This window comes from Orcinus orca, chromosome 5, assembly GCF_937001465.1.
Source record: "Orcinus orca chromosome 5, mOrcOrc1.1, whole genome shotgun sequence".
NCBI lineage: Eukaryota > Metazoa > Chordata > Mammalia > Artiodactyla > Delphinidae > Orcinus > Orcinus orca.
The window spans coordinates 83828639-83852689 of record NC_064563.1 but is presented as its reverse complement, the minus strand read 5'-3'; the positions used below and the strand labels follow the sequence as shown (position 1 = coordinate 83852689).

Genomic DNA, 24051 nt, shown 5'->3' with positions numbered 1-24051 from the left:
GAGTTAAGAAGATGGTTAGCAGCAGCTCTGGGATCCACTGTGAATGTGCCCTGGAGTAGTAGGATGGGAGTGGGTAAATGCAAAAGTATCATGCTAGGATCATAAGCTTGAAATGAGCTTGCCACTCTGTCAATTTCACGTGACCATGTCCAAGCTAGCCTGCCAGAGCATGAGAGACTCATGGAGCAGAGCTTAGCTGTCCTAGTTGCCTAAACTGACAGCTGGTCAATCCCACATATGTGACTGAACCCAGCTACGATCAGGAGAGTCTCGTGACTTCCAGCTGATCCCAACACATACACAGTAAATACATAGTGTGGTATGCTACCATGGCTCTGTGGATGTTCGTTACAGCATCATATGTCAATAGATAACTGATACAGGGTAACATCAAAGGCTTAGAGCATGGAGAGCTTTGTAAGGTAAAGAAAATGATTCATGAATTTTAAAAAGGGTTAGTAAATATTTAGACATAAAACTTGTATAAATTACATGATTATTTCATTGTTTTATAGGGATGTGGAGAGCCTCCAAGAATAAAGCTTATTTACATATCTAAAAAAACGAAAATGTTTGCTAGCCATTTGATGATGGTAATCCTCTTCAGTCTGGCCAAAATATTCCTCGATAGATCCATAATAAGCCTTTCAAGTTAGATAGGGTTAACCTTCTAAATGATTCAACCAGCTATTGTTGATAAATAGAATAACTAAATCATTTGTTTCCAACTCAAACAGCTGAAATATTAATCTAGAAATACAGAAACAATTGATGTAAAATATACACCTTATAAGAAATCTGAATCATGAAAAATAATGTTTATAACAAAGAAAATTCACTCTGTATGAATTGAGTTGATGAGTGCCTTAAGTAATCGTTTAAGGAATTTAATTAGAACCTAACAGAGTACAACCAATAGAAAGACTTCCTGCCATCTTGGCCACACAATCTCTGAGTATGCCTTTATTTTATACTGTCACTACCCATATAAATTCATGCTTACACTGCAGCACCATAAACAGTATAGAGCAATGATTCTCAAACTTGAGCTAGCATCAGAATCATCTAGCAGGCTTGTTAAAAGACAAATCCTGTGCCATACTTTCTAGAGTTTCTGCTTCAGTTTGGGGTAGATTCTGAGAATTTCTATTTCTAACAAATTTCCAGGTGATGCTGATGCTGCTGTTCTGGGAACCACATTTTGAGAACTACTGAATTTAGAGTAATGGTTAAGACAAGGGCTCTGAATCAAAAAGACCTGAGTCTTTCTCATTAACTGTCTAACCATGGGAAAATTTTTTAACCACTTAATCTGTCTTTACCTATGGCAAAGATTGCTAATTGTCTGCCAATAGCTACTGTTCTGTTTCTTCCATAGCAACAGAATTTTTGTGTGTGTGTGAATAGCAGAAACATTTATTCCACCCAGCAAAGTCAAGAAAAGTGAAGTTCCAACACTATTCTTTTGTCTTCTCAGTTATAAATAAAAGAACAGGCATTTTATCAAAGACATACACCTGGCAAATGAACACAATAAAAATGTTCAACATTATGAATCATTAGGGAAATGCAATCAGACTATAGTGAGATACCTCTACACACTTTAAAACAGCCAATATTTTAACTTCTGACCATACCAATCAAATACTGGTGAGGACTACAGGGGAACTGGAATGCTTCCATACTGTTGACAGGAATGCATAAGGGTACAGTTATTCATTTTAGAATATGAAACCATATATTCATATGAAGACTTTTATGCACATGTTCATAGTTAATCTGTGGTGGCCAAACTGGAAACAAACCACAAAACCCCTTCTGCTATTTTTCAGGAAGAAAATGAACTACTCATACCTGCAACTTAGATGATTCTCAAAATAATTATGCATCATGAAAGAACAAGACAAATACAAAAGTAAACATTAAGATGCCAATGATATTAACAGTCTAGAAAACACTAACTGAGTGGGAAAAAAAGTAAATCAACTGTAGTTGCCTGGGAGTCCTGGGAGACATGTCAGAAGGTAGATATTGATGTTGTATGTTTGTTACTATGATGATGGATCCGTGGCTTTACAAGTATTAAAACCTACCAAGCTGTACATTTTAGGTATGCTCATTTCAATGCATACCAACTATACAGCTCAATTAAGTTTTAACAGAAATTGGTTTCACATAAAAATCTGAATCTCCTTTTCAGTAGAACTCTGCCAACCACAGGTTAACTCCATCACCTCTCCTTGTACATGGGAGGGATTCTGTTGTAGTAGCAATGAAGACTGGTGAGCAATGAAAGGTGTTTCCACTTGAGTTATCCAGGAACTCTGCCTGGGTCCTAAAAATCACATGCCTGGACTACACGACTTCCACTCTCATGCAGCTCCAAAATCACTGGTGGTTCTCACAACTGTCCTCATCTCAGGGTAACCTCTGAACCCATCAAAAATTCTGACATCCAGGACTCAACATCAGTCCCACAGAGCCCTGCAGTCTACCCTGAGAGGCCTTGGACAACAATGCAAATTAGACCACAACTGGAGTGAACACTATTCTCTGCCATGATACTATTCCCACTGAGGTATACAAAGTTTGCAACACTCACAAAACCTGTTCCTCTTCATCCGGACAGTTCAACATGGCTTTCAACATCAGTCCAACAGTGAACAAAAACCAAGATGAAAGTGGGCTTAAATAATAGTCTTTATTATGGCATAGAGCAGAGCAAACTGAGACAGATAGTTTCCAAAAAGGGTAAGAAAAAAAGGTGGAGAAAAAAAGATTTTTCTATCTGGAGATAGAAAAATCCATCCCGAGCATGACATGAGACAATGCCACCAAAGAAGGTGCAAACCTCTGTGAGCCACCAGCAGAACCCAGCCTGGATCTCCATGGTCAAAGGTGGTTAGGTCCTGTCTTAGCCAGCTGATGGAAGAGAAGGACAACACCTAAGTGCTCAGCCTATTAATGCTTCACTCCAGGGGACAGGAGAGCACAAAGGTCTACCTACCCTGACCACAGTGAGGTGACTAATGCCCAGTATGGGGATCATAGCAACAGAATTTTTAGTTGAGCTACAGCTGCCCTGCTAAAGACTTAATTTTCCAGCCTCCCTTACAATCTATCATGCTAGGCAGGGTGGAGCAAAAAGATAGCAGAAGCTTGAGTTCTGACACCATGGAGCTATCACAACTATCCGAGATAACTTAAATACACCTATACAGGAGACAGGAATGAGCTTCTAACTTTTTAAAGCCACAAGCATTTTGGATCTGTTATAGCAGACTAAATATACTACCTCCTGGGTCATTGTGATGATTTCATGAGGTGATGTTTATAAGCACCACCTAGCCCCGACACTTAACACTTAATAAGAGCTTAATAAATGATAGCTATCTGTTAACATCTAACAAAGAAGGTTTTAGCCAAATGTAAACAAGTTAAAACTATGCAAAATAGTTTAATAAGCTAATATGTACAATAATATACCACTACACAACCATCAGAACGGCTAAAATTTTTAAAATGGAAAACATCAAATGCTGGCAAAAATGTGTAGCAACCAGACTCTTATAGAATTGCTGAAAGAATAAAATGGTATCACTTCTTTGGGAAAAAGTCTGGTAGATTCTTATAAGACTAAACATACTCCTACCTTGTGGCCTAGCAGTGCCACTCCTACATATTTCTCCCAAGAGAATGAAAAGGTATCTTTGCAAAAAAAGACTTGTATTAAGAATGTACATAACAGTTTCTTTTTAATAGTAGTCAAAAACTGGAAACAACCCAGGTGTCCAACAATAGGAGAATAAACAAACTGTGGTATATTCATACAATGAAATATTACTGATACATGCAATCACACAGACAAATCTCAAAAACAACATGCTGAGTCAAAGACAGCTTGAAAGTGTACATACTGTACAATTCCATTTATATGAAATTCTAGAATTGGCAAACTAAACTATGGTGGAAAAAAAAATCAAAACACTGTTGCGGGCTTCCCTGGTGGTGCAGCGGTTGAGAGTCCGCCTGCCGATGCAGGGAATGCGGGTCTGTGCCCCGGTCCAGGAGGATCCCATGTGCCGCGAAGCGGCTGGGCCCGTGAGCCATGGCCGCTGGGCCTGTGCGTCCGGAGCCTGTGCTCCGCAACGGGAGAGGCCACAGCGGTGAGAGGCCCGCGTACCGCAAAAAAAAAACAAAATAAAACAAAAAAACACTGTTGCCTCTGGGAGACAGGGGGATTGGGTTTGACTGGAAAGGGACATGAAAGAACTTCTGGAGTAATGGTGATGTTCCATACTGGGATAAGGTTTTGAGTTACACAGATATATGCATTTATCAAAACTCAGCATATGTACACAAGATTTGTGAATTTTATTGTATATGAATTTTATTTGGTGGACAGAGCTAATGAAAATATTCTTCATTGGTAGGAGAGCCATACCTCTTGGGGATAATCTTAGTTTATGTCTATTGTCCCAGCTGTATCCCAGTTTAGAAAATAAGTTATATGGTCACTTCAACCACTGATTTTTCCAATTTTCTGGACTCCTGCTTTATACTGAAGAATTTCATTTCCCTCCCTTTCATACTATCATTTGCATGACCCAAATAATTTCTTAAGACTTAATAATAAAATAGTAAAACTGGAGTACTCACGGGTAGCCAAGGAAAAGGAGATTGAGGACTGAATGGCTTCGGAAGAGATTGACCAGGGTCCAACAAAGTACCCATCCACACAAAGTAAGTAGCACCAAGCGAGCTGATATGAGAACCATGTAGTGAATCATTGATGCTGCACCCGCCTTAGTGGCCTGTAAGTTTGCAAGCACCAAAAAGAAAAGCTTATAAGTGACTTTATTCAAAAGCAATGTGACTCAAGTAAGGACTTAGTAGATTTAGTGGAAGGTAAACTGTGGGGAAAAAAAAAAGAAAAAAAAGGAAGGAACGAAGAAGAAGAACTGCCCATCCCACCTTATCTTCCTCATTCTTGAAGATTCGATCTCTCCAGAGACAGTTAGCTGTTTCCTCCTTGAATTCCCATAGTCCCTCACAAAGCCCTCCTTTAAGTTCTTATGATATTGTCTAATTTATTTACACTGGGGCTTCTCAAAGTATGTTCCATGAACCACACTCATCAGAATTACTGGGGCTGCTTACTGAACATGCAAATTCCTACTGACTTTCACCACCAGATATAGGGAACAAAAATCACAAGTCAAGGAACCTGTATTTTAACAAACCAACGAGTGATTTTTATATACATAAAGATAGTGAGCCACTAATTTATCTGACTCCGGACTAGACTGCCATGGCCTAAGCAGCAGCAACAGTGTTTCTATTTTTCCTTGAATCCTCCCCCCAGTCTGTTTGCTGAATTAATGTTTAACAAATTACTGAAACTTCAAAAAATAATCAGATCTTCTTTGACAGATCCCTATATAAATGTTTCTTTTTTGATTTTTGCAAATATGAAAATAATGCATGATCATTACTTCTAGTTCTTTACATCACAGCTGTTCAAATATTCTTCTTTAATCCCAGGTCTTTAAAACTGATTAAATATAGTAAGAAAACATACTTGTCTAAACATGAAGCTCTGCAATGTCATTTTCTTTCAAACTGAACTAGGAAGGAATGAGTGAAATGCAGGGGAAAATGACAGATTCTTATAACCTCTAAAATAGCAGTGTCAGAACTCAGAAAAACAATTTTCTGGAGTCAACAGCACATGGGAAAGGAGAAGGAGTTTTTCAGGTCCCTCCTGTATATCCATTTCTTAGTTCACCCAACATACTACATAGCATATATAATATATACACAATATATACTATTTGTGTAGTTACTTATAAACGCAAAGAAGCAGTTGAATTAATACTACGGCCTGGGCCTTAAACTGTAGAGTAGGCTCAAGCTGTTCTCAGCCCAGTAGGACAAAGAGTTGCATATCACTCCCCTGATACATACCTCATGCCAATGTACCTCATGTGCCAAAGTCAAGGGAAGGCATCTAAGCCACTGGAATTACTCCACTGCCTCCATTCTCAAATGTTTAGGATTAGTAATAAATTTAAGTTTAATATTTGTCTTTCTTGGTTGGGCAGCCTCATAAAGACATCATAAGGACCTCAAAAAGAGGTCTTATTTGTCTTGGTTGCCACTGTATCCCCAGGACCTTGTGTAGTATCTGTCACATATAGGTAGCACAAGAGCTTGGGGTTTGGAATAAGGCAAAAATGAATACATTCAAGCTCTGCTGCCCTGGTGACACTGGGATGAGTGTGACGAGGAAAAGAGTATGTTGCTATTGGAGAGTAAATAACAGGAGATCCTAACCTAGGGAGGGTCAAGATTAGTCCTATGCAAGTGTGGATGCTGTCATTTTAAAATTCTAAGTTTTAGTAAACTCAAACAAATGTCTCTTGCTAGCAACTCCACAAATGGTATATAAATAATTTCAAGTGAATGTTACTTGAAACAATGTTTTAGATGCAACTCTTTATTTACATACATACAACTCTTCTTAACAATAGTTACCTAAAATCCATCCTATTTTTACTGCAACTATCAAAATTAGAAAGATTGTACTGGAGAACTCAGAAGCTAGAACTAAGCTCCTATTGGACAAATGAGATTTCTAACAGTTGAATTAGTATATCACACTTGAATTTTAAATATACTGTAAGAAAACCTTTTAAAAAGAACTAGCACAATTCATGTAAGAGTAAAGAAATTAATTTATAATTCCATTCAAATTATACTTGGACATTTCACATTTTCAACCTCTAACTAGCTCTAGCTACAAGTGATAGAATACAGTGAATGAGCTGTTACCTCTGAGATGAGGGCCCATACAAGCCTCCTCGCAAGCATCACTGTGATGAATGCTGCCAGGTGGTAATCAATGAGATGAAAATTCTGTAAGAGAAACAAATAACTGTATCAGAAAGAAATATGTGTATCCAGTTGGAACTACTACATGAAGAGGTTTGCCCCCTCGAAAGACTGTCCTATATCATCTTACACTTACAGACCACAGAAATTTGAGGGACCTTGAAGAGACTACCTACCTTCTACTTCTTTCATGACAAACTGCTTTAACTTTTCAAACACTATTTTAAACTATCTGGAATGTAACCTTCTCCTTTTTTGCAAGTTTACTGTATTAGAAGGAAAAGATTACAGTTTTGGGTTAACAAGTGATAACCTGCAGAATTATGGCAAGAATAATTATCTAAAATGCCATATTTATAATGAGTGTCAAATTTAAATTCCCAGGCTTCAAGAGTTACTGTTGTTGGTCTCTCTCTATGAAAGCTTATATTAATCCAATTGGGCATCTACTAATCTAAACTCCCTACTCACTGATACATCAATACATTCAGTCTTTTCCCCTTAGCTTGATTTAAAAACATGTCTTATATTTGATCTCTTCTTCCTATAAAATGATAGCATTACCTAGATGCTGTGTATGGTTCCTTTTAGTTCTAAGTCTGTATATATAACTGTGATAATAAACAAAATGAAAAATCAATAGCAAAAAGAAAGTTGCGATGTATTTTCATTTTGATGGTCAGAAGGTCTGTAAGTTTCCACAGTCCTCCTTCAAGAATTTCTCAACTTATTCAATAAATATGAACTAGACACCCACAGCGTGCCATGTAGTCTTCTAGATACTGAGGATACAATGCTGAAGAATGATAGACAAGATTCCTGCTCTCCTGGATCTTACTTTTTACTGCAGTGTGAGAGAGAAAGGGGATGGCAGAGATTACTAGTTGTTTCTTCTGCCATCACAAAATTTAACTGGACACTGACTCCTAGCTGACTAAAGGTTCATTTCTCAGCCTCCCTTGCAATAACTACTTGCGGCTAAGGGACACGAGGGAAAGTCATGTGTGTGACTTCCAAGCCATGCCCTTAAAGGAAAGAGCTGTCTCTTTCTCCTTTCCTCCTTCCTGCCAGCTGCATGTGATGACAGGAGTTGGAGCCTTTGGACCATGGTGTCTGAAAGAAGCACATTGCGGGTGGCAGAGCAACAGATACGAAGAGTTGCCACACTGGCCTTATATCACCTACCTACTTTTTATACAATAGGGAAATAAACATCTGTTCTGTTTTAGACACCCTGTTACAGCAGTTAAACCCACATCTTTAATAATAAGTTGCTTAAGGGGGGAGGGCAATGACAATAAACAAACTAACAAGCAAAAGCATTTCAAATAGTTATGCTGCTGGTAAGAAATAAAACAATAATGACTGGGAAGGGAAGTGCAGAACCAATTTAAATTGGTGCTTAGGGAGGATATCTCTGAGAAAGTGGCACTTGGGCTGACAGCTGAATGACAAAAAAGCACAAGCCATGACAAGATCTGGGGGCAGAGAACTCCAGGCAGAGGAAAAAGTAATCACACAGGCTCTAAGGCAGGGAAATATATGCCTGGTATGTCTGAAAATCAGCAAGAAGGCTGGAATGAGGTAATGAGCAATAAAAGATTGAGTTTATATATTTTTTCCTATGGGGAAGTCATAAGAGTGTTTTAGGCAAAGGGTGCCATGATTCTATTTGTATTTTAAAATTATCACGCTGATTGCTGTGTGGAAAATACACTGTATTGGGGAAAGATCAGTTACGAAGCTATTGCTTTCAATTCAGATGAGAAAACATGATCGATTGAACAGGGTCAGTAGCGATGGAGTGGCCAGATTTGGGATACATTTTAAAGGTAAAGCAGTCAGGTTATCAAAAGAGTGGCTTACCATTCCTCAGACCATTTCCTTTTCCCTGTCTCTCTTTAAGTGTTTGGATTCTAACAATTATTTATCCCCTCTTAGTTTTGAGACTCCTCCCTGCTCATCCTACTCCTTCAAAATAATGGAAGCAAATACACTACAGCCCCTAGCTAATGTCTGGGGGTCTTATGTATCACCAATCCATCTAAGACATTTTTTATATCGAAAAATTTAAGTGCCTAACGTACCTCATTGTTAAGCAAATTTTGTTATATTCTAAATCATTGAAAACTAGTAATCTACTTACGATTAACTCTTTATAAACCAGAATATTTGATTAATCAAAGTGCTCCACTCCTGAATATTCTGAATAACTTACTACACCACTTTTAGCTTTTAGTTTCTTAGGGTTAAGACTCACTCAGCTAATTATGTGATAGCTAGAATGAAACTTTACATATTCAGGTGCCCACATTTCCTTTTTGATAATTATTAAGATCTTGAAAATGAAAACAAAAAACCATATATACAAATCTGACAAATTTCTGAGTCAGGCATGCCTAACAGAAGAAAACTTAAAAGAGACAAACCACTAGTTAAGACATAAGTCCCTTGGCGACCAGCCTAGTCAAGCTGCCACCTGCCATGCTTGAATACCTTCAGTGGTGGGAAGCAATTAGGTCTGTAGCAGTCCATTCATCTTTAACAGCTCACTGATGCAGGCCCTCAGATTCATAGGCTAAAATCTTATTTGCTATTCCACATATGTTACTCTTAGCTCCACAATTAAATTTTAAGCTTTGTGTGATCAAGGATTATGTGTGGCAGATAAGTTAGCCAGTCCACATGGTAACCTCCTTTAAGTGTGCCTTCTTCTACTGTAGAGACTGGAAAGCTAAAAACTACATTTCCGAACTTTCCTGTAACTAAAGTTACTAGATTTGATTTAATGTCTGCCAATCACATAAACCGAGTAAAGTGGGGAGAGGGGCAGGGTAAAAGGCACCCATTTTTGGTGGTATGAGTCAGGCAAAGGAAGCATAATTCTGGAGTCAGCAGCCATAGCAGCACTGGCTCCCTCCATTTCAAGGCAACATTTATAAGGGACTTTCACAAGAACTCCTGTCAGAAATGGTTGACTGGGAAAAGAGCTCTTTGATTACCTTAAAATTCAGTAAGTGAGAAGTTTCCATGGGATGTCAAAGTGAAAACAGTATAACAGAACTAACCAATGGTACTCATGGAGTAAACACAGAATAAATACAGGAAGCATAGCAGATAGGTCTGAATTTGAGTGTTAACTTTGTCACGTGATTTTAAGCCAGTTTCATAACTTCTAGGTCTTATATTTCTCACTTATAAAATGGGAGTCTTAGAGTAGTACCTACCTGTTTTTAGAAAGAATAAATGAGATAATACTTGCAAATAACATAGTAAATATTTTAGCAAGTATTTGCCAATGTCATTGTTAAGATACTGAGGTATTTACTTATAAAACTATACAGCTGATGGCCATCATCAAAAAATCTAGAAACAATAAATGCTGAAGAGGGTGTGGAGAAAAGGGAACACTCTTGCACTGCTGGTGGGAATGTGAATTGGTACAGCCACTATGGAGAACAGTATGGAGGTTCCTTAAAAAACTACAAATAGAACTACCATATGACCCAACAATCCCACTACTGGGCATATACCCTGAGAAAACCATAATTCAAAAAGAGTCATGTACCAAAATGTTCATTGCAGCTCTATTTACAATAGCCCGGAGATGGAAACAACCTAAGTGTCCATCATCGGATGAATGGATAAAGAAGATGTGGCACATATATACAATGGAATATTACTCAGCCATAAAAAGAAACGAAATTGAGTTATTTGTAGTGAGGTGGATGGACCCAGAGTCTGTCATACAGAGTGAAGTAAGTCAGGAAGAGAAGGACAAATACAGTATGCTAACACATATATATGGAATCAAAGGGAAAAAAAAAATGTCATGAAGAACCTAGGGGTAAGATAGGAATAAAGACACAGACCTACTAGAGAATGGACTTGAGGATATGGGGAGGGGGAAGGGTAAGCTGGGACAAAGTGAGAGAGTGGCATGGACATATATACACTACCAAACGTAAAATAGATAGCTAGTGGGAAGCAGCTGCATAGCACAGGGAGATCAGCTCGGTGCTTTATGACCACCCAGAGGGGTGGGATAGGAAGGGTGGGAGGGAGGGAGACGCAAGAGGGAAGAGATATGGGAACATATGTATATGTATAACTGATTCACTTTGTTATAAAGCAGCAACTAACACACCATTGTAAAGCAATCATACTCCAATAAAGATGTAAAAAAAAAAAAAACTATACAGCTGGAAGAAGCCTTAAAGATATCTAATCCAACCTCATTTTACAATACCATGGCCAAGGAAGAATTTAAAATAAAAATGTTTATTCCCTTCTCATACTATCTTGAATATTTTGGTCCACAGTTCCTTTCTATGTTCACCAGGCCAGGGAGGTTTTCTAATCATTTATAAGTGTCAGACACATACAATCTACCCAGGACAATAATATTCTTTCTCCTAGAGCATACCTCCACTATCCATCCAAATCTGCCATTGCTGACCACTTACCTACTAGGTCACCTGACTATCCTGAACTGTTATTTTATATACCTATCTGTGGAGAACCCTCTGTGCATCAAGATTACCACAGCACACTAAATAACTGGAAAGAGTTATAACTGCTGATGTACTTCAGCAGAGATGGCTAGTTCTTATCTCATTTTATTTTGGTAACAGAACCCAATTTTACTCGGGGTAACAATGAACCCAGCTAAGGTACTATATTGTCCAACCTCCCTTACAGTTAGGAGTGGGTACCTGTGAAAATGATGTGAGCCTGGCCTATGAGAAATTCTCCTTTATGCTTCCCTACGTTCTTTCCCCTTTCTGGAGAACAGGGACAGACCACAGCCACCTTGGAGGCCACATGCTAGAAGATGGCAGAGTCTCCATCGGCCTGGGTCCCCTGCCAATGGAAGTGTGCTACTCTTGCCAACCAGGACAACTGCCTCAGACTGTTACATGTTTGAGGCATTATACAATTTGCGGTTTATTTGTTACAGAAGCTATCACTATCCTCATATAGCCATCAAAAGGATAAAGTTCCTGGAATATAATCATACTTGCACCTTAAACTTTCAACAAATTTAACATGGTATATAGAAAGCTAAATATTAAAACCCTTCTGTGATATGTTTATAATAAATTACTTAAATGTTTTCTGCATTTTCATTTATATTTTTACTACTTCTGGTTATGGACCAAAGCCAGATATTTAACAATCTTATGACATTATATTCTGAAGGTAATCTGTGCTTTAATATAAAAACATTTGATTCCAAGAAAAATAATTTCTAAACATAAGTTTTCCTACTAGTTTCTTGGCTAAGTAACATGAAGAACTTAAAGGCCTGTTAAGACTTACCAATGAAGTACAAGAGGCAGGATGATTATAAGGATACCACCACACTGTTTTATAGATGTTGATGTACTGAATGAACAGAGCAACCAGCAAGTAGATGAAAAAGAGAAATTCAAAGAGCAGGCTCCCATCCACAGGCAAATCAGGAATTTGGCAATGACGAACAGGACCTGGGGTGATTAAGGCTGTGATAGGTGGGACCGGAAGGCCAATAGCACTACCATTCCTAAAAAGAGAAAATTATGGTTAATTCAAATGGTGACATCTTTCAGTGTCAAAGAGCACAAAAGGGTTCTGCTTCCTTTTTCACCTACACTTTAACTGTTGGCCTTCCTCAAGACTCTATTCTGGGACCTTTTGCTCATCTCTTTCCCCTCTGTACACTCTCTCTCCATAATGTAATACATGGTCATGGCTTCCATTATCTCCTACATGCTGAAAACTAAAATTTCTCTCCAAAAAGCTCACCGCTGCATTTTAGATCCATGATATCAAGTTGTCTACTGGACATCTCTGTGGTTCTCCTCCTACAATCCTGACCCTAGTCCACGGCCCACCCAGTTAGCTGCCCAAATCAGAAACCTGGGAGTCATATTAGGAATTTTCTTCTCTAAATCATATATACTCCACTTTATAAATCTTTTTCCAAACTGCACTCTCCTCTCTAAACCCACTGCCTAAGTTCAAGGAGTTACCATTTTTCACTTGAACTACTGACGTAATCCCTCTAAATTCAACTCTACTTTGACCAAATCCTCCAACCTGCCTTCAAAGATCTTTCTAAAGTGAAACTGATAGTGGACTCTCTTGCCTAAAACTCTTTAGTGGCTCTCCACTAATAGCATAATATCCAAAAATGTTTAGTCTGTCCTATGAGGCCCTCTGCTTAACAGACTACTCTCATCTCTTATCACTCCTCCACATGCACCCTATATACTACCCATGCTATTTGCTATCTGTGAATATACATGCTATTCCTTTGTATACACCATTCTTTTTACCAGCAATGCCCTCCACAATCACCTTCCTTAAAGTTTCACATACACATTTACAGACAAAATCCTTCAAGACTTTTAAAATGATCAAACATATCCTCTAAAAGCTTACTCTTACTCACTCAATCAAAACTGATTCATCTCTCCTCTGTGCCACTATTATACCTAAACTCTGCCTTTATTGCACTTTTCATACTGTTATACAGTTTTTTTCATTATACTGTTGTATAATTTTTTTGCATACATCTTTTTGTCTATCAGATCATAATCTCAAGGACAGAGACAGTACTTTTCCTGGTTCAGTGCAAATACATACCTTTAGGTTGAGGAGACAGCAGACCAATACAGTCATTAAAAAGAGGGAGATCTCTTAAAATACAAATTAAAATGTAGAGATTTTAATCCCTATCTTCTTCTTGTTCTTTCTTCTAAGTGCTTTTGTAAGTCACAAATAGCTGGGCTATCTAAAATGATAAGATGAGGGACTTCCCTGGTGGTCCAGTGATAAAGACTCCACACTCCCAATGCAGGGGGCCCAGGTTCAATACCTAGTCAGGGAACTAGAACCTGCATGATGCACCTAAAAGATCCTGCATGCTGCAACTAAAGATCCCACACGCAGCAACTGTGTGCCACAACTAAGACCTGGAGCAGCCAAATAAATAAATAAATAAAATGATAAGATGAGGGTAAGGAATAAAATTTCCCATTGTTTATATGCCTGTGAATAGAGCTCTAAGGGTCTACTATTGCTAATAGAATAAGGAAAAGAGGCTTGGTTTGGTTATTTCCAAAGAAGATTCTAGAGAAGGAACAATATTACTGTTACCATTCTACTCTAAAATTTTCAAATATAGAATTCTACCATTAATATGTGACATTTACAGTACTTTAAGTGACTCATGGGAATATGAACTCTGCTCATTCTGAACAGTTAAGAATACCATGGCAGAGGGCTTCCCTGGTGGCACAGTGGTTGAGTCTGCCTGCCAATGCAGGGGACACGGGTTCGTGCCCCGGTCTGGGAAGATCCCACATGCCGCAGAGCTGCTGGGCCCGTGAGCCATGGCCGCTGAGCCTGCATGTCCAGAGCCTGTGCTCCGCAACAGGAGAGGCCACAACAGTGAGAGGCCCGCGTACCGCAAAAAAAAAAAAAAAAAAAAAAAAAAAAAGAATACCATGGCAGAAACTCAGAAGAACTAGAAGGGAAGAACAGGGATGGGGGGAGAGTCAGAAAAAATTATAAAAATTTCTTCCCCTCATTCTCAGGAGCACACTCCAATAGAACAAGCTTACCAAGGAGTAGGTTGTGATCTACCAGTAGGTCTCAAAACCTTACTTGCTCAATCATAAACCAATCATTAATACACCACTATCCTCTGATCTGTTCTGGGAGAAGGGCCGCAGCACTGCACAACTCCAGGAGGTATTTTTCACACAGAATACAACATGAAAGGTGCCCTCTGGAGTTGTTCAAGTTGGTGAACTTGGAGAGAATTAATGCCAGCAGCCATTCTATTCCCTCACTCCATTTAATCATAAAATATGGAAACAAAAAATTCTGATGAGGAGCCTCTACTCTAGGATAAACTAAACATTCTCTAGAGCAAATAAAATTTCTTATTCCTCTTTAGTCAGAAGTACATGCTAAAATATCTGTTATGATTTAAAGGTTTTTATAGAATTTTCCTAAGTAAAGCAGACTAATTCTGCTGTTAACAAAGTTAATAACACTCTGGGCTTCAAGAAAAATATTAAAAACAAAATACAAAAGATCTATATTTGTGGAACTACCATATGATCCAGCAATCCCACTCCTGGGCATATATCCAGAGAAAACCATAATCCAAAAGGGTACCTGCATCCCAATGTTCACTGCAGCACTGTTTACAATAGCCAAGACATGGAAGCAACCTAAACATCCATTGACAGATGAATGGATAGAAAAGATGTGGTACATATATACAATGAATATTACTCAGCCATAAAAAAGAATGAAATAATGCCATTTGCAGCAGCGTGGATGGACCTAGAGATTGTCATACTAAATGAAGTAAGTCAGACTCAGAAAGACAAATATCATATGATATTGCTTATATGTGGAATCTAAAAAAAGGTACAAATGAACTTATTTACAAAACAGAAATAGAGTCACAAATGTAGGAAACAAACTTATGGTTACCGGGGGAAAGGAGGTGGAGGGATAAATTGGGATTGGGATTGACATATACAAACCACTATATATAAAACAGATAACTAATAAGGACCTACTGTACAATGCAGGGAACTCTACTCAGTACTCTATAATGACCTATATGGGAAAAGAGTGGATATATGTGTATGTATAACTGACTCACTTTGCTGTGCAGCAGGAACTAACACAACATTGTAAATCAACTGTCCTCCAATAAAAATTAAAAAAAAAAAAAAAAAAAAAAGGATGCCCTCAATCCTCCTCCCCCATACTTGGAAAAGCGCTGCTCTTCTGTACGCCCATTAAATTCTGTCCCTAGTTCCCTTATCACACTTATCATTCATAACAGTATTGAAATATTCTCTCCCCTGGTAGACAGTAAACCACGTGTAATCAGAAATCAAGATGTTAGGGAACTACTGACCAAAACAACTCACCTTGGCCACACACAATAATAACTGCTTGCATGAGTTATCTCGTAACAGGAGATCCCAATAAGGAACATGGTGCTGCTGCTGAAAACTAACTGGGAGAATTTGGGAGCGGCCAAAAAGAGGGAGGAGATGCCAGCCCATAATATGTCCTGCCAACCTCCCAGAAACCCTCATGCTAGAATCCATCTTGGCTGAGAGATACGTGCGTCACCAGGAAGTACCGAGTCAGACCAAATATGGCACAAGCAAGATGACTGGCCAGAGACAACCCAGAAAGCTAACCCCATTACCATAAAACCTGAGACTGCGAGCCAAGTAGCAGAGCAGTTTTCCTGGGTTCCCTTACCCTGCTGCTCTCTGTCCGGGTGCCCCTTCCAAATAAAGTCTTTTGCTTTGTCAGTTAAAAAAAAAAAATCTGTTATTTGTGATAGCCTATACAGCCTTGGCTATTATACTTCAAGCCAAAAGACAAAGAGACAAACATCAAATATAGTGATCCAGAGAATCAGTTGGAAAGAGGAAAGTAATTCTATATGTTAAAAGTTTGAGAGGAGATATGATCAAAGATCTTATAACCAAAAAAAAAAAAAAAGAGCTAAAAGAAATAGACTTGGTCAGTACATCTCAGAAAATTAATTACGGAGGTATCATTTAAGAAAAATTAAAAGTATTGTTCCTAGGGCTTCCCTGGTGGCGCACTGGTTAAGAATCCGCTTGCCAATGCAGGAGACATGGGTTCGATCCCTGGGCCAGGAAGATCCCACATGCCGCGGAGCAACTAAGCCCTTGTGCCACAACTACTGAGTCTGCGCTCTAGAGCCTGCAAGCCACAACTACTGAGCCTACGTGCCACAACTACTGAAGCCCATGCACCTAGAGCCCATGCTCCACAACAAGAGAAGCCGCTGTGATGAGAAGCCTGCGCACCGCAACGAAGAGTAGTCCCTATTCGCCGCAACTAGAGAAAGCCCGCATGCAGCAACAAAGACCCAACACAAACAAAAATAAAATAAATTTTTTAAAAAAAGTATTGTTCCTCTGAAAGAATATAAAACAGATTCAAGAAGAGCAAAGTGACACAAATGTTTGAGATACAATGTGGGAGAGTTCCAGTCCCAGATATCCCACTAACCAGTTGTGGTTTTTGAGAAAGTAACTTTATATCCCTGAGCCTCAGTTTCTTCATCTATAATACAAGGGTTGGAAAAGATTCTCTTCAAAGAACTCTTCTCAATGCTATCACTGAATATTCTCTTTCAAACTGTGTTGCAGGTCCCCAAGACCATGCCTAAGCCTGATGATTCACTAGGAGGACTCACAGGACTGCGCATATAGTCATGTTCATGGCTTCGATGTATAACAGCAAAAGAATACAAATCAAAACTAGCAGATAGGGGCTTCTCTGGTGGCGCAGTGGTTGAGAGTCCGCCTGCCGATTTAGGGGACATGGGTTCGTGCCCCGGTCCGGGAAGATCCCACATGCCGGTGGCTAGGCCCGTGAGCCATGGCCGCTGAGCCTGCGCTTCCGGAGCCTGTGCTCTGCAACAGGAGAGGCCACAACAGTGAGAGGCCCGCGTACCGCAAAAAAAAAAAACAACAAAAAAACTAGCAGATGGAAAAGGTACCAGGCAAAGTCCAGAGGAAACCAGGTGCAGACTTCCAGGAGTCCCTTCTCAGTGGAGTCATATAGAATGCACTTAACTCCTTCAGCAACTAGTTATGACAACATATGTGAAGTGCTGTCTACCAGGGAGCTTCATTAGAGACTGAGCAGGCAAGGTTTTTTACTGGAGACTAGCCACATAAATACTCTGTACCTAGCACTACCAAAATTCCAGACTCCCAAAAGGAAAGCAGATGATCAGCATAACAATCCTTAGAAAGGACTGCATAGGAGGCTGGCATCTGGGAACCTGACTGGTAAACAGTCCCCTCCACTGATACAAAAGCTTCCCTAAATAATAAGAGTGGCTCACTGTGCCTAAACTATTTGTGCAAACAATATGAATTATGGGGAACCCTGCTTTGTCCTTGTATGCAGGGAAGAGTTAACATAGCAGACCTAAGACTGGCTTTTACAGAGCTAGCAAGCAGCACATTTTAGGTAAGCAAACGGATAAAGCAAGAAAAATTTAAAGGAATAAAAAAGAACTAAAAGGGATAGAGAAAGCAGTGATCATTCGGACATGCTCAGGTGATATTATTAACTAAGCATACAAGAACAAAACAAAGAAAAAAATCACTCTTAGTCCTTCTCAAATAAGATTCTCCCTCAACTAAGAACTCTCTAAAAACTCAGCAGTTCACAGTATATCCTCCTTCTTTAGATGGCAATCATCTAAGCACATAGTCCCAAGAACAAATCCCTGCTCCCCACAGGTAGAAAGCAGGACAGGATGGATTTCAATTCTGATTGTGTCACCAAACTACCTCTTTGACATTCTCAAGTTTAACTTCAAACAGGTCACAAACACCTAACAAACAGGGGCAAATGCTCTCTTCTTCTGCTGATTTCTGTCTTGCAGAATCAAGTATAACATCCAAAATTACATCACACTTAAGCAATTGTCTATTTATCTCTTCAATACTCTACAGACACTCCAGAAATGAGTTCTCTGCATCTGGACATTGTCTTTCTTTATACACATCCTTCCTAAAATCATATTCTAGGCTATCTAACACTGGTTTTATCCACACTTTTTATACCCTTTCCCCAGGTCTTGTAAAACAACCTGTTCTAGGCTGCTTCTTTCCCATCAAGAAACAAATATAGGACTGTCTGTCTTCTTCCAAAATAACCCCTATAGGTAAAAATGTCACAAAATAATTCCTCATAATAGCTTTAGTGACTTTTCAAAACATGGGCAACTATTATTTTTCACTTTATTCTAATCTGTTGAAAAATAAGTCCTTCTCCCCACCAACACCATTAATTGCTAAAGAAATATATGTTAAGGGAGGAAAGTTGATGGAGAATGGTAGATCAAGGCAACCATAACTAGAACCTGGAAAGCCAGGATAGAAGAGCTACAAGGAAGACAGATCACATGCTCAGAGCTAAACTCATTTAAGAGCAGAGGTATTTTCTAAATGTTCTTAGTTCTTCCCTGCAGTATTCTATCTGCAGACTTAAGTACATGCAGAACCATCTGAGAATGTGGTTTTCAGCTCTTTTTAAATAGCAGAACAGTTCATATTCCCTCCCCCAAAAGATATTTTACATGGTATCCTAATATTTAAAATACACAGGAGAAAGAGTTAGTCTCATTAAGAGAGGACTGGGAAACCTAAAGCCTAGACTACTAGGCCTGAATGACTTTTTCTCCCTTCTTTGTGCTCCTACAGCAGCCCAAAACACTGAGGAGGGTTTCCATGGGACGGTATGAGAATCTAATCTAATCTAAGAATCTAGGGAAATCCTCAAAGTCAAAGTAAATGAACAAAGAACTACTGGAGGGCTTCCCTGGTGGCGCAGTGGTTGAGAGTCCGCCTGCTGATGCAGGGGACACAGGTTCGTGCCCCGGTCCGGGAGGATCCCACATGCCGCGGGGCGGCTGGGCCCATGAGCCATGGTTGCTGGGCCTGCACTTCCGGAGCCTGTGCTCCGCAACGGGAGAGGCCACAGCAGTGAGAGGCCCGCGCACCGCCAAAAAAAAAAAGAACTACTGGAGTTAATACAGAGGCAGAGTTAGAATACTGTAGCTAGCTAGAATCTTAGCTAGGCACAGCTATGATTTTCTACTGCAATTTGAAAGTACTGAATCACTAAACTGATGGTCAGTATACATTAGTAAAATTAAAGCATGAACTTCAAATAGGAAACATCCTTCATCTCAGTATCTATGTTGGATAGTACCTTTCCTCAAGAGCTTTTTCACATAGTCTCATTTTTTCATTTTTCTTTATTTAAAAAAATAAAACAACACATGCTATTTGTAGAAATTTTGGAAAATTCAGAGTAAAGTTTTTAAAAGTTACTGCAATTTACTACTTCATTTATTTCCAAGCAGAAAGTATTTATTTATGAAGCAGAAAGTATTACCGTTTTTAAAATGAGGAAATCCAAAGAACAGGAGAGTAAAAATATTACTCTAGGATAAATTATAAGTACTCTGTATACATATGTAAATATAAAATTTGGATTGAAAATTAGTATAGTGAGAATCAGCCTGGAAAGTCCCTTCAAACTGGAATTTCAGGGAGAGCCCCACTGAAATGACAAGATCAGAAATGATTCTGAAGACAGAGTAGAGCTTGGGGTGGAAGGTCAGAAAGAAAGAAGGGCAGGCCAGAAAGAGAAAGTGCACAAATAACATCAGGAGGGCCTGAAAAGACAAGAGTAGTACTGACTGCTAGCTGTGAAAATTAGAATCCAGGCCAGAGAAAACTCTATTCAGGGAGGAAGCAGGAAAAAAAAAAAATTATCTTGACCAAACAATCCAGTAAAACCCATCTCTTTCTACTGCTACATGATTGAACCTCCTGATGAAATGAGTTATCCTGGATAATTTTAGAAATAATTCATTCTAACTTTTGAAAATTAGGAATAGAGATAAATTTCCATTAAGAAAATCAAATTCTTTATTCTCGTACAACATGACACAAATCTTAAGATGTTTAGGCTACAGCTGATAGTTTATTCATTTCATTCTGAACAAAATAATTTTTAAGACCCTTGACAGAATATGACAATTTTAGAATCACATGTTAACTGTCTATTTTAATTTGCCCTCCCCAAAAAAGAATGCTAGTAAGTAGTTAAACCATCATATTCATCTTGAACTGTAATTTATTTCTCTCTTCTTTTAATAGCTGGAAAAAAAGGTGATGACTAGAATTTGGATTATCAGCCATAAGTATGAATCAGCCTGTTTTCACTTTGTGGGCATCACAACTTTCTATCTCCAAAGTATTCTGAAATACTTCGTTTTCAATCTTTAGGGTCAGGATTTCTACTTCAGTGTCAGAAAACAATCTTGATAAACAAATATCTGAATAGTCTGTATTAGTCTTCTGTATTAGCCTTACTGATCATAGGATATTACAAATTACGCAAAGTCTTATTTCTTCTTTACCTGTTTCTCAGGCCTGTTCCATTGCCACAGCCCCCACCAACCAAAGTCTGCAAAGAAGGTAAAGCTGAACGGCTTAGCTGCTGCCGACTAGGGCCCCTCCTTCCACCGGGCATGTCCAGGAACCAGTCTGCTTCCAGTGCCACCTGTAGCTGCAACCCAGGTTAACGGCTGTCAGCCTATTTCAACACTGAACAAAAAGAGACATTTAAATATCAGTTTACTATTTTTAAAGTAGGCAGTGTAACAAAACAACCAGAAAAACTGAGTGAGCAGACCTTGTAAAACCAGATTGTCAAACAAATGCTCCCAATGTCTATTACCTAGTTTATTCTAATGAAAGGACTACTCAGTCTCCAATGGGTCAGAAGCCTAAGTTCTAATCTAAGCTCTGTTTGAAAGATATTACAATCAGGTAGAAATTTACAAGAAACATTGAATATATACATTTCCAGTTCAAAAGTAGTATTTCACAGGGGCTTCCCTGGTGGTGCAGTGGTTGAGAGTCTGCCTGCCGATGCAGGGGACGCGGGTTCGTGCCCCGGTCCGGGAAGATCCCACCTGCCGTGGAGCGGCTGGGCCCGTGAGCCATGGCCGCTGAGCCTGCGCGTCCAGAGCCTGTGCTCCGCAACGAGAGAGGCCACGGCAGTGAGAGGCCCGCGTACCGCTAAAAAAAAAAGAGTAGTATTTCACAATAAGCCACTTGAAATGCAGAAGAATCAGCACTGTCCAAAATGTTAGGTTTTGTTATCAAGGGAATCTAGATTCTGAGATCAATTCTTATTATGACTTCCTAATATCTGACTTATTATCTGACTTGGAAGCATTTAACCTCTGAGTTTGTTTCCTCATCAGAAAAAAAAGCGTTCCTTGTCCTACAGAGGTGGTTGTCGGGACTGACAAAGATGCGTGAAAGTACATCAGAAGGTCTTTTAACGCTTTAAAAGTAAAACTGTTCAAGTGGTATTCCACATGTTAGAGTGAAAATACTGGAAAGAGCTCAAGTGGATGACTACTCCAGAAAAACTGATGTAAAATCATTTAGAAATTACTGAAACTGCAGGATTAAAAGACAAGTAATACATAAAGACCATCACTGAAAAGAAACTGTTTTTATCAATCTATGGCAAAATCACGGCTCCGCCAATATGGATACCAAAAATCTGTTTCCTAAACAATACAACTTAAAAACTGAAGAACGACACCGTGGAAAAACCCTGGTTTTCAAAACGTTACAGCAGATATCCTCTATTCCCTATTCCTAACAGCTTTCGGCTGCAGATTAACAAACGCCAGGTGAGACAAAGCATTCAAACCGTTGAATGTAGAGGCAGCTGGTCCTTGCTCAATTAACCAGCAAAGGGAAAGAAAAGTGTGGAGCAAAAAAATTGGGACGGAAGAGGACGAGAGGATGGGGTGGGGAAAGGTGGGCGGCGAGAGGACCACAAACTTCAATAGACTGGCCCCGAAGAGGGGATGACAAAGCGGCCCCCGCCGCGCAACCTGGAGGGCCGAAGCAGGCCAGGGACAATCGGACAGCGCGGCAGCTCGGTAATACTCACGCATGGAGGAGGCCAGGCCAGTGGGGAAGGATCCCTGGGAGGAGGCGGCTTTACAGGCTGGACCCCAGGCAAGAGAACTCCCTGCCCAGGTTGAGGCGCTACAAACCAGTTGCTTGCCCGCGGGCCGTCCCCTCCCGGAGAGTCGAGAAAAAGTGTCCAGGCTTCGCGCTGCCAGACCCAGACACCGAGTCAGTGCCAGAGTCAGAGCCAGAGCTAAAGCTAGAGGCAGAGCCCGACCCCGTCAGCACTCATCCTCAGCCTCCATTACCACGGAGCTGAGCAGACGTGGCAGCGCACAGTGGTGACGTCAGCTCCGCGACGGCCTACCGCCCCAGCCGCGAACAGGCCCCGGAACTACACGAGAGCCAGGGAGGGAGCACCGCACCCCGTCTTGCGTGCACCTGCGCAGTGGAACTCGCCTTCTCCGCTGGTGTCGCGGTCCCGCCTTCCCCGCTAGTACTAACCAACGTATTTCCTCACAAGCTCCAACGACGTGCGGACAACCACGTTAGGGCTTTTTCCGGTTATCTCATGGACTCCAAGTAACAACCGTGTTCAAGTTATCAACCCCCTTTTTACAGATGGGGGAGGTTGGGAGACATCACTTGAGCTCAAGTCACTGCTGGGTAAAGGAGATGGAGCCGCGAAGTCGTGCTTCAGCAACAAATCTTGCGCTTATTTTATGTTAAGAAAAGGACTAGGTAGATGGTGGAGTTACAAAAGTGAATATCCCAAAGAGCTCACAGTCTAGTAGAAGAAACAAGACACCAGGAAAACACAGTAATTACAATTTATTACAATAAATATAACATTAAAAGTATGCCCAAGGGGACTTCCCTGGTGGCACAGTGGTTAAAGAATCCACCTGCCAATGCACGAGACAAGGGTTCGATCCCTGGTCCGGGAAGATCCCACATGCCGTGGAGCAACTAAGCCTGTGTGCCACAGCTACTGAGCCCGTGTGCCACAACTAATGAAGTCTGTGCACCTAGAGCCCATGCTCTGCAACCAGAGAAGCCACCCCAATGAGAAGCCTGCACACCCCAAGAAGAGTAGCTCCAGCTCATGGCAACTAGCGGAAGTCCGCTGCAGCAACGAAGATGCAACGCAGCCAAAAATAAATAAATAAATTTATTTAAAAAAAAAAAAAGTATGCCCAAAGTCCAGAGACAGCATGCAAGACACGGTACTAAGCTCTGTGGGTGGTGGTGTCAATCCCAAGAAAATCTTCACAGAGCTTGGGGTTTAAAGACAAGACTGCAAGAATGAATTTACACTTTATATAACATATATAGCTGTATACCTATACTGAACAGCAAAATGTTGACCACTATTTTTTTTCCTGAGTCACCCCAACTGTTATAAACTGCTATTACAAAGAGATGTGTGCTATATACTATTTGCAACCCTTTGGGGTCTAACAGTACTGTACACATTCAGGTGTTCAACAAATCTATGCTATTTAGTAAGAAGCAGTTCGAGGTTGTGAAAGAACTACTAGCCTAGGTTGTGCCGGTAACTGTGAATCTGTGGGCGAAAAACATATCCTCTCTGGCCTTCAGTTTTCTGGCTGCAGAGAAT

At 40.0% G+C, this 24051-nt stretch overlaps 1 protein-coding gene across 3 annotated transcripts in view; it reads right to left on the bottom strand.

Moving 5' to 3' along the window:
• The window catches only part of TMEM39A (transmembrane protein 39A), a 30556-nt gene extending 7781 nt beyond the window's left edge, over positions 1 to 22775 (bottom strand). For 2 of the 3 annotated variants that reach the window (XR_007477526.1, XM_033403280.2), the window contains exons 1-5: positions 22471 to 22775; positions 20912 to 21098; positions 12217 to 12439; positions 6835 to 6918; positions 4660 to 4814 (exon numbers count right to left, since the gene is read on the bottom strand). Coding sequence is in view for 2 of the 3 variants with exons in the window: in XM_033403280.2 (XP_033259171.1) it covers positions 4660 to 4814; positions 6835 to 6918; positions 12217 to 12439; positions 20912 to 21024 (575 nt within the window). In the remaining variant the exon portion in view is untranslated. The remainder of the gene's footprint in view (positions 1 to 4659; positions 4815 to 6834; positions 6919 to 12216; positions 12440 to 20911; positions 21099 to 22470) is intronic. The other variant, XM_004278516.3, reaches the window with a different exon arrangement.
• Positions 22776 to 24051: the final 1276 nt, after the last annotated feature.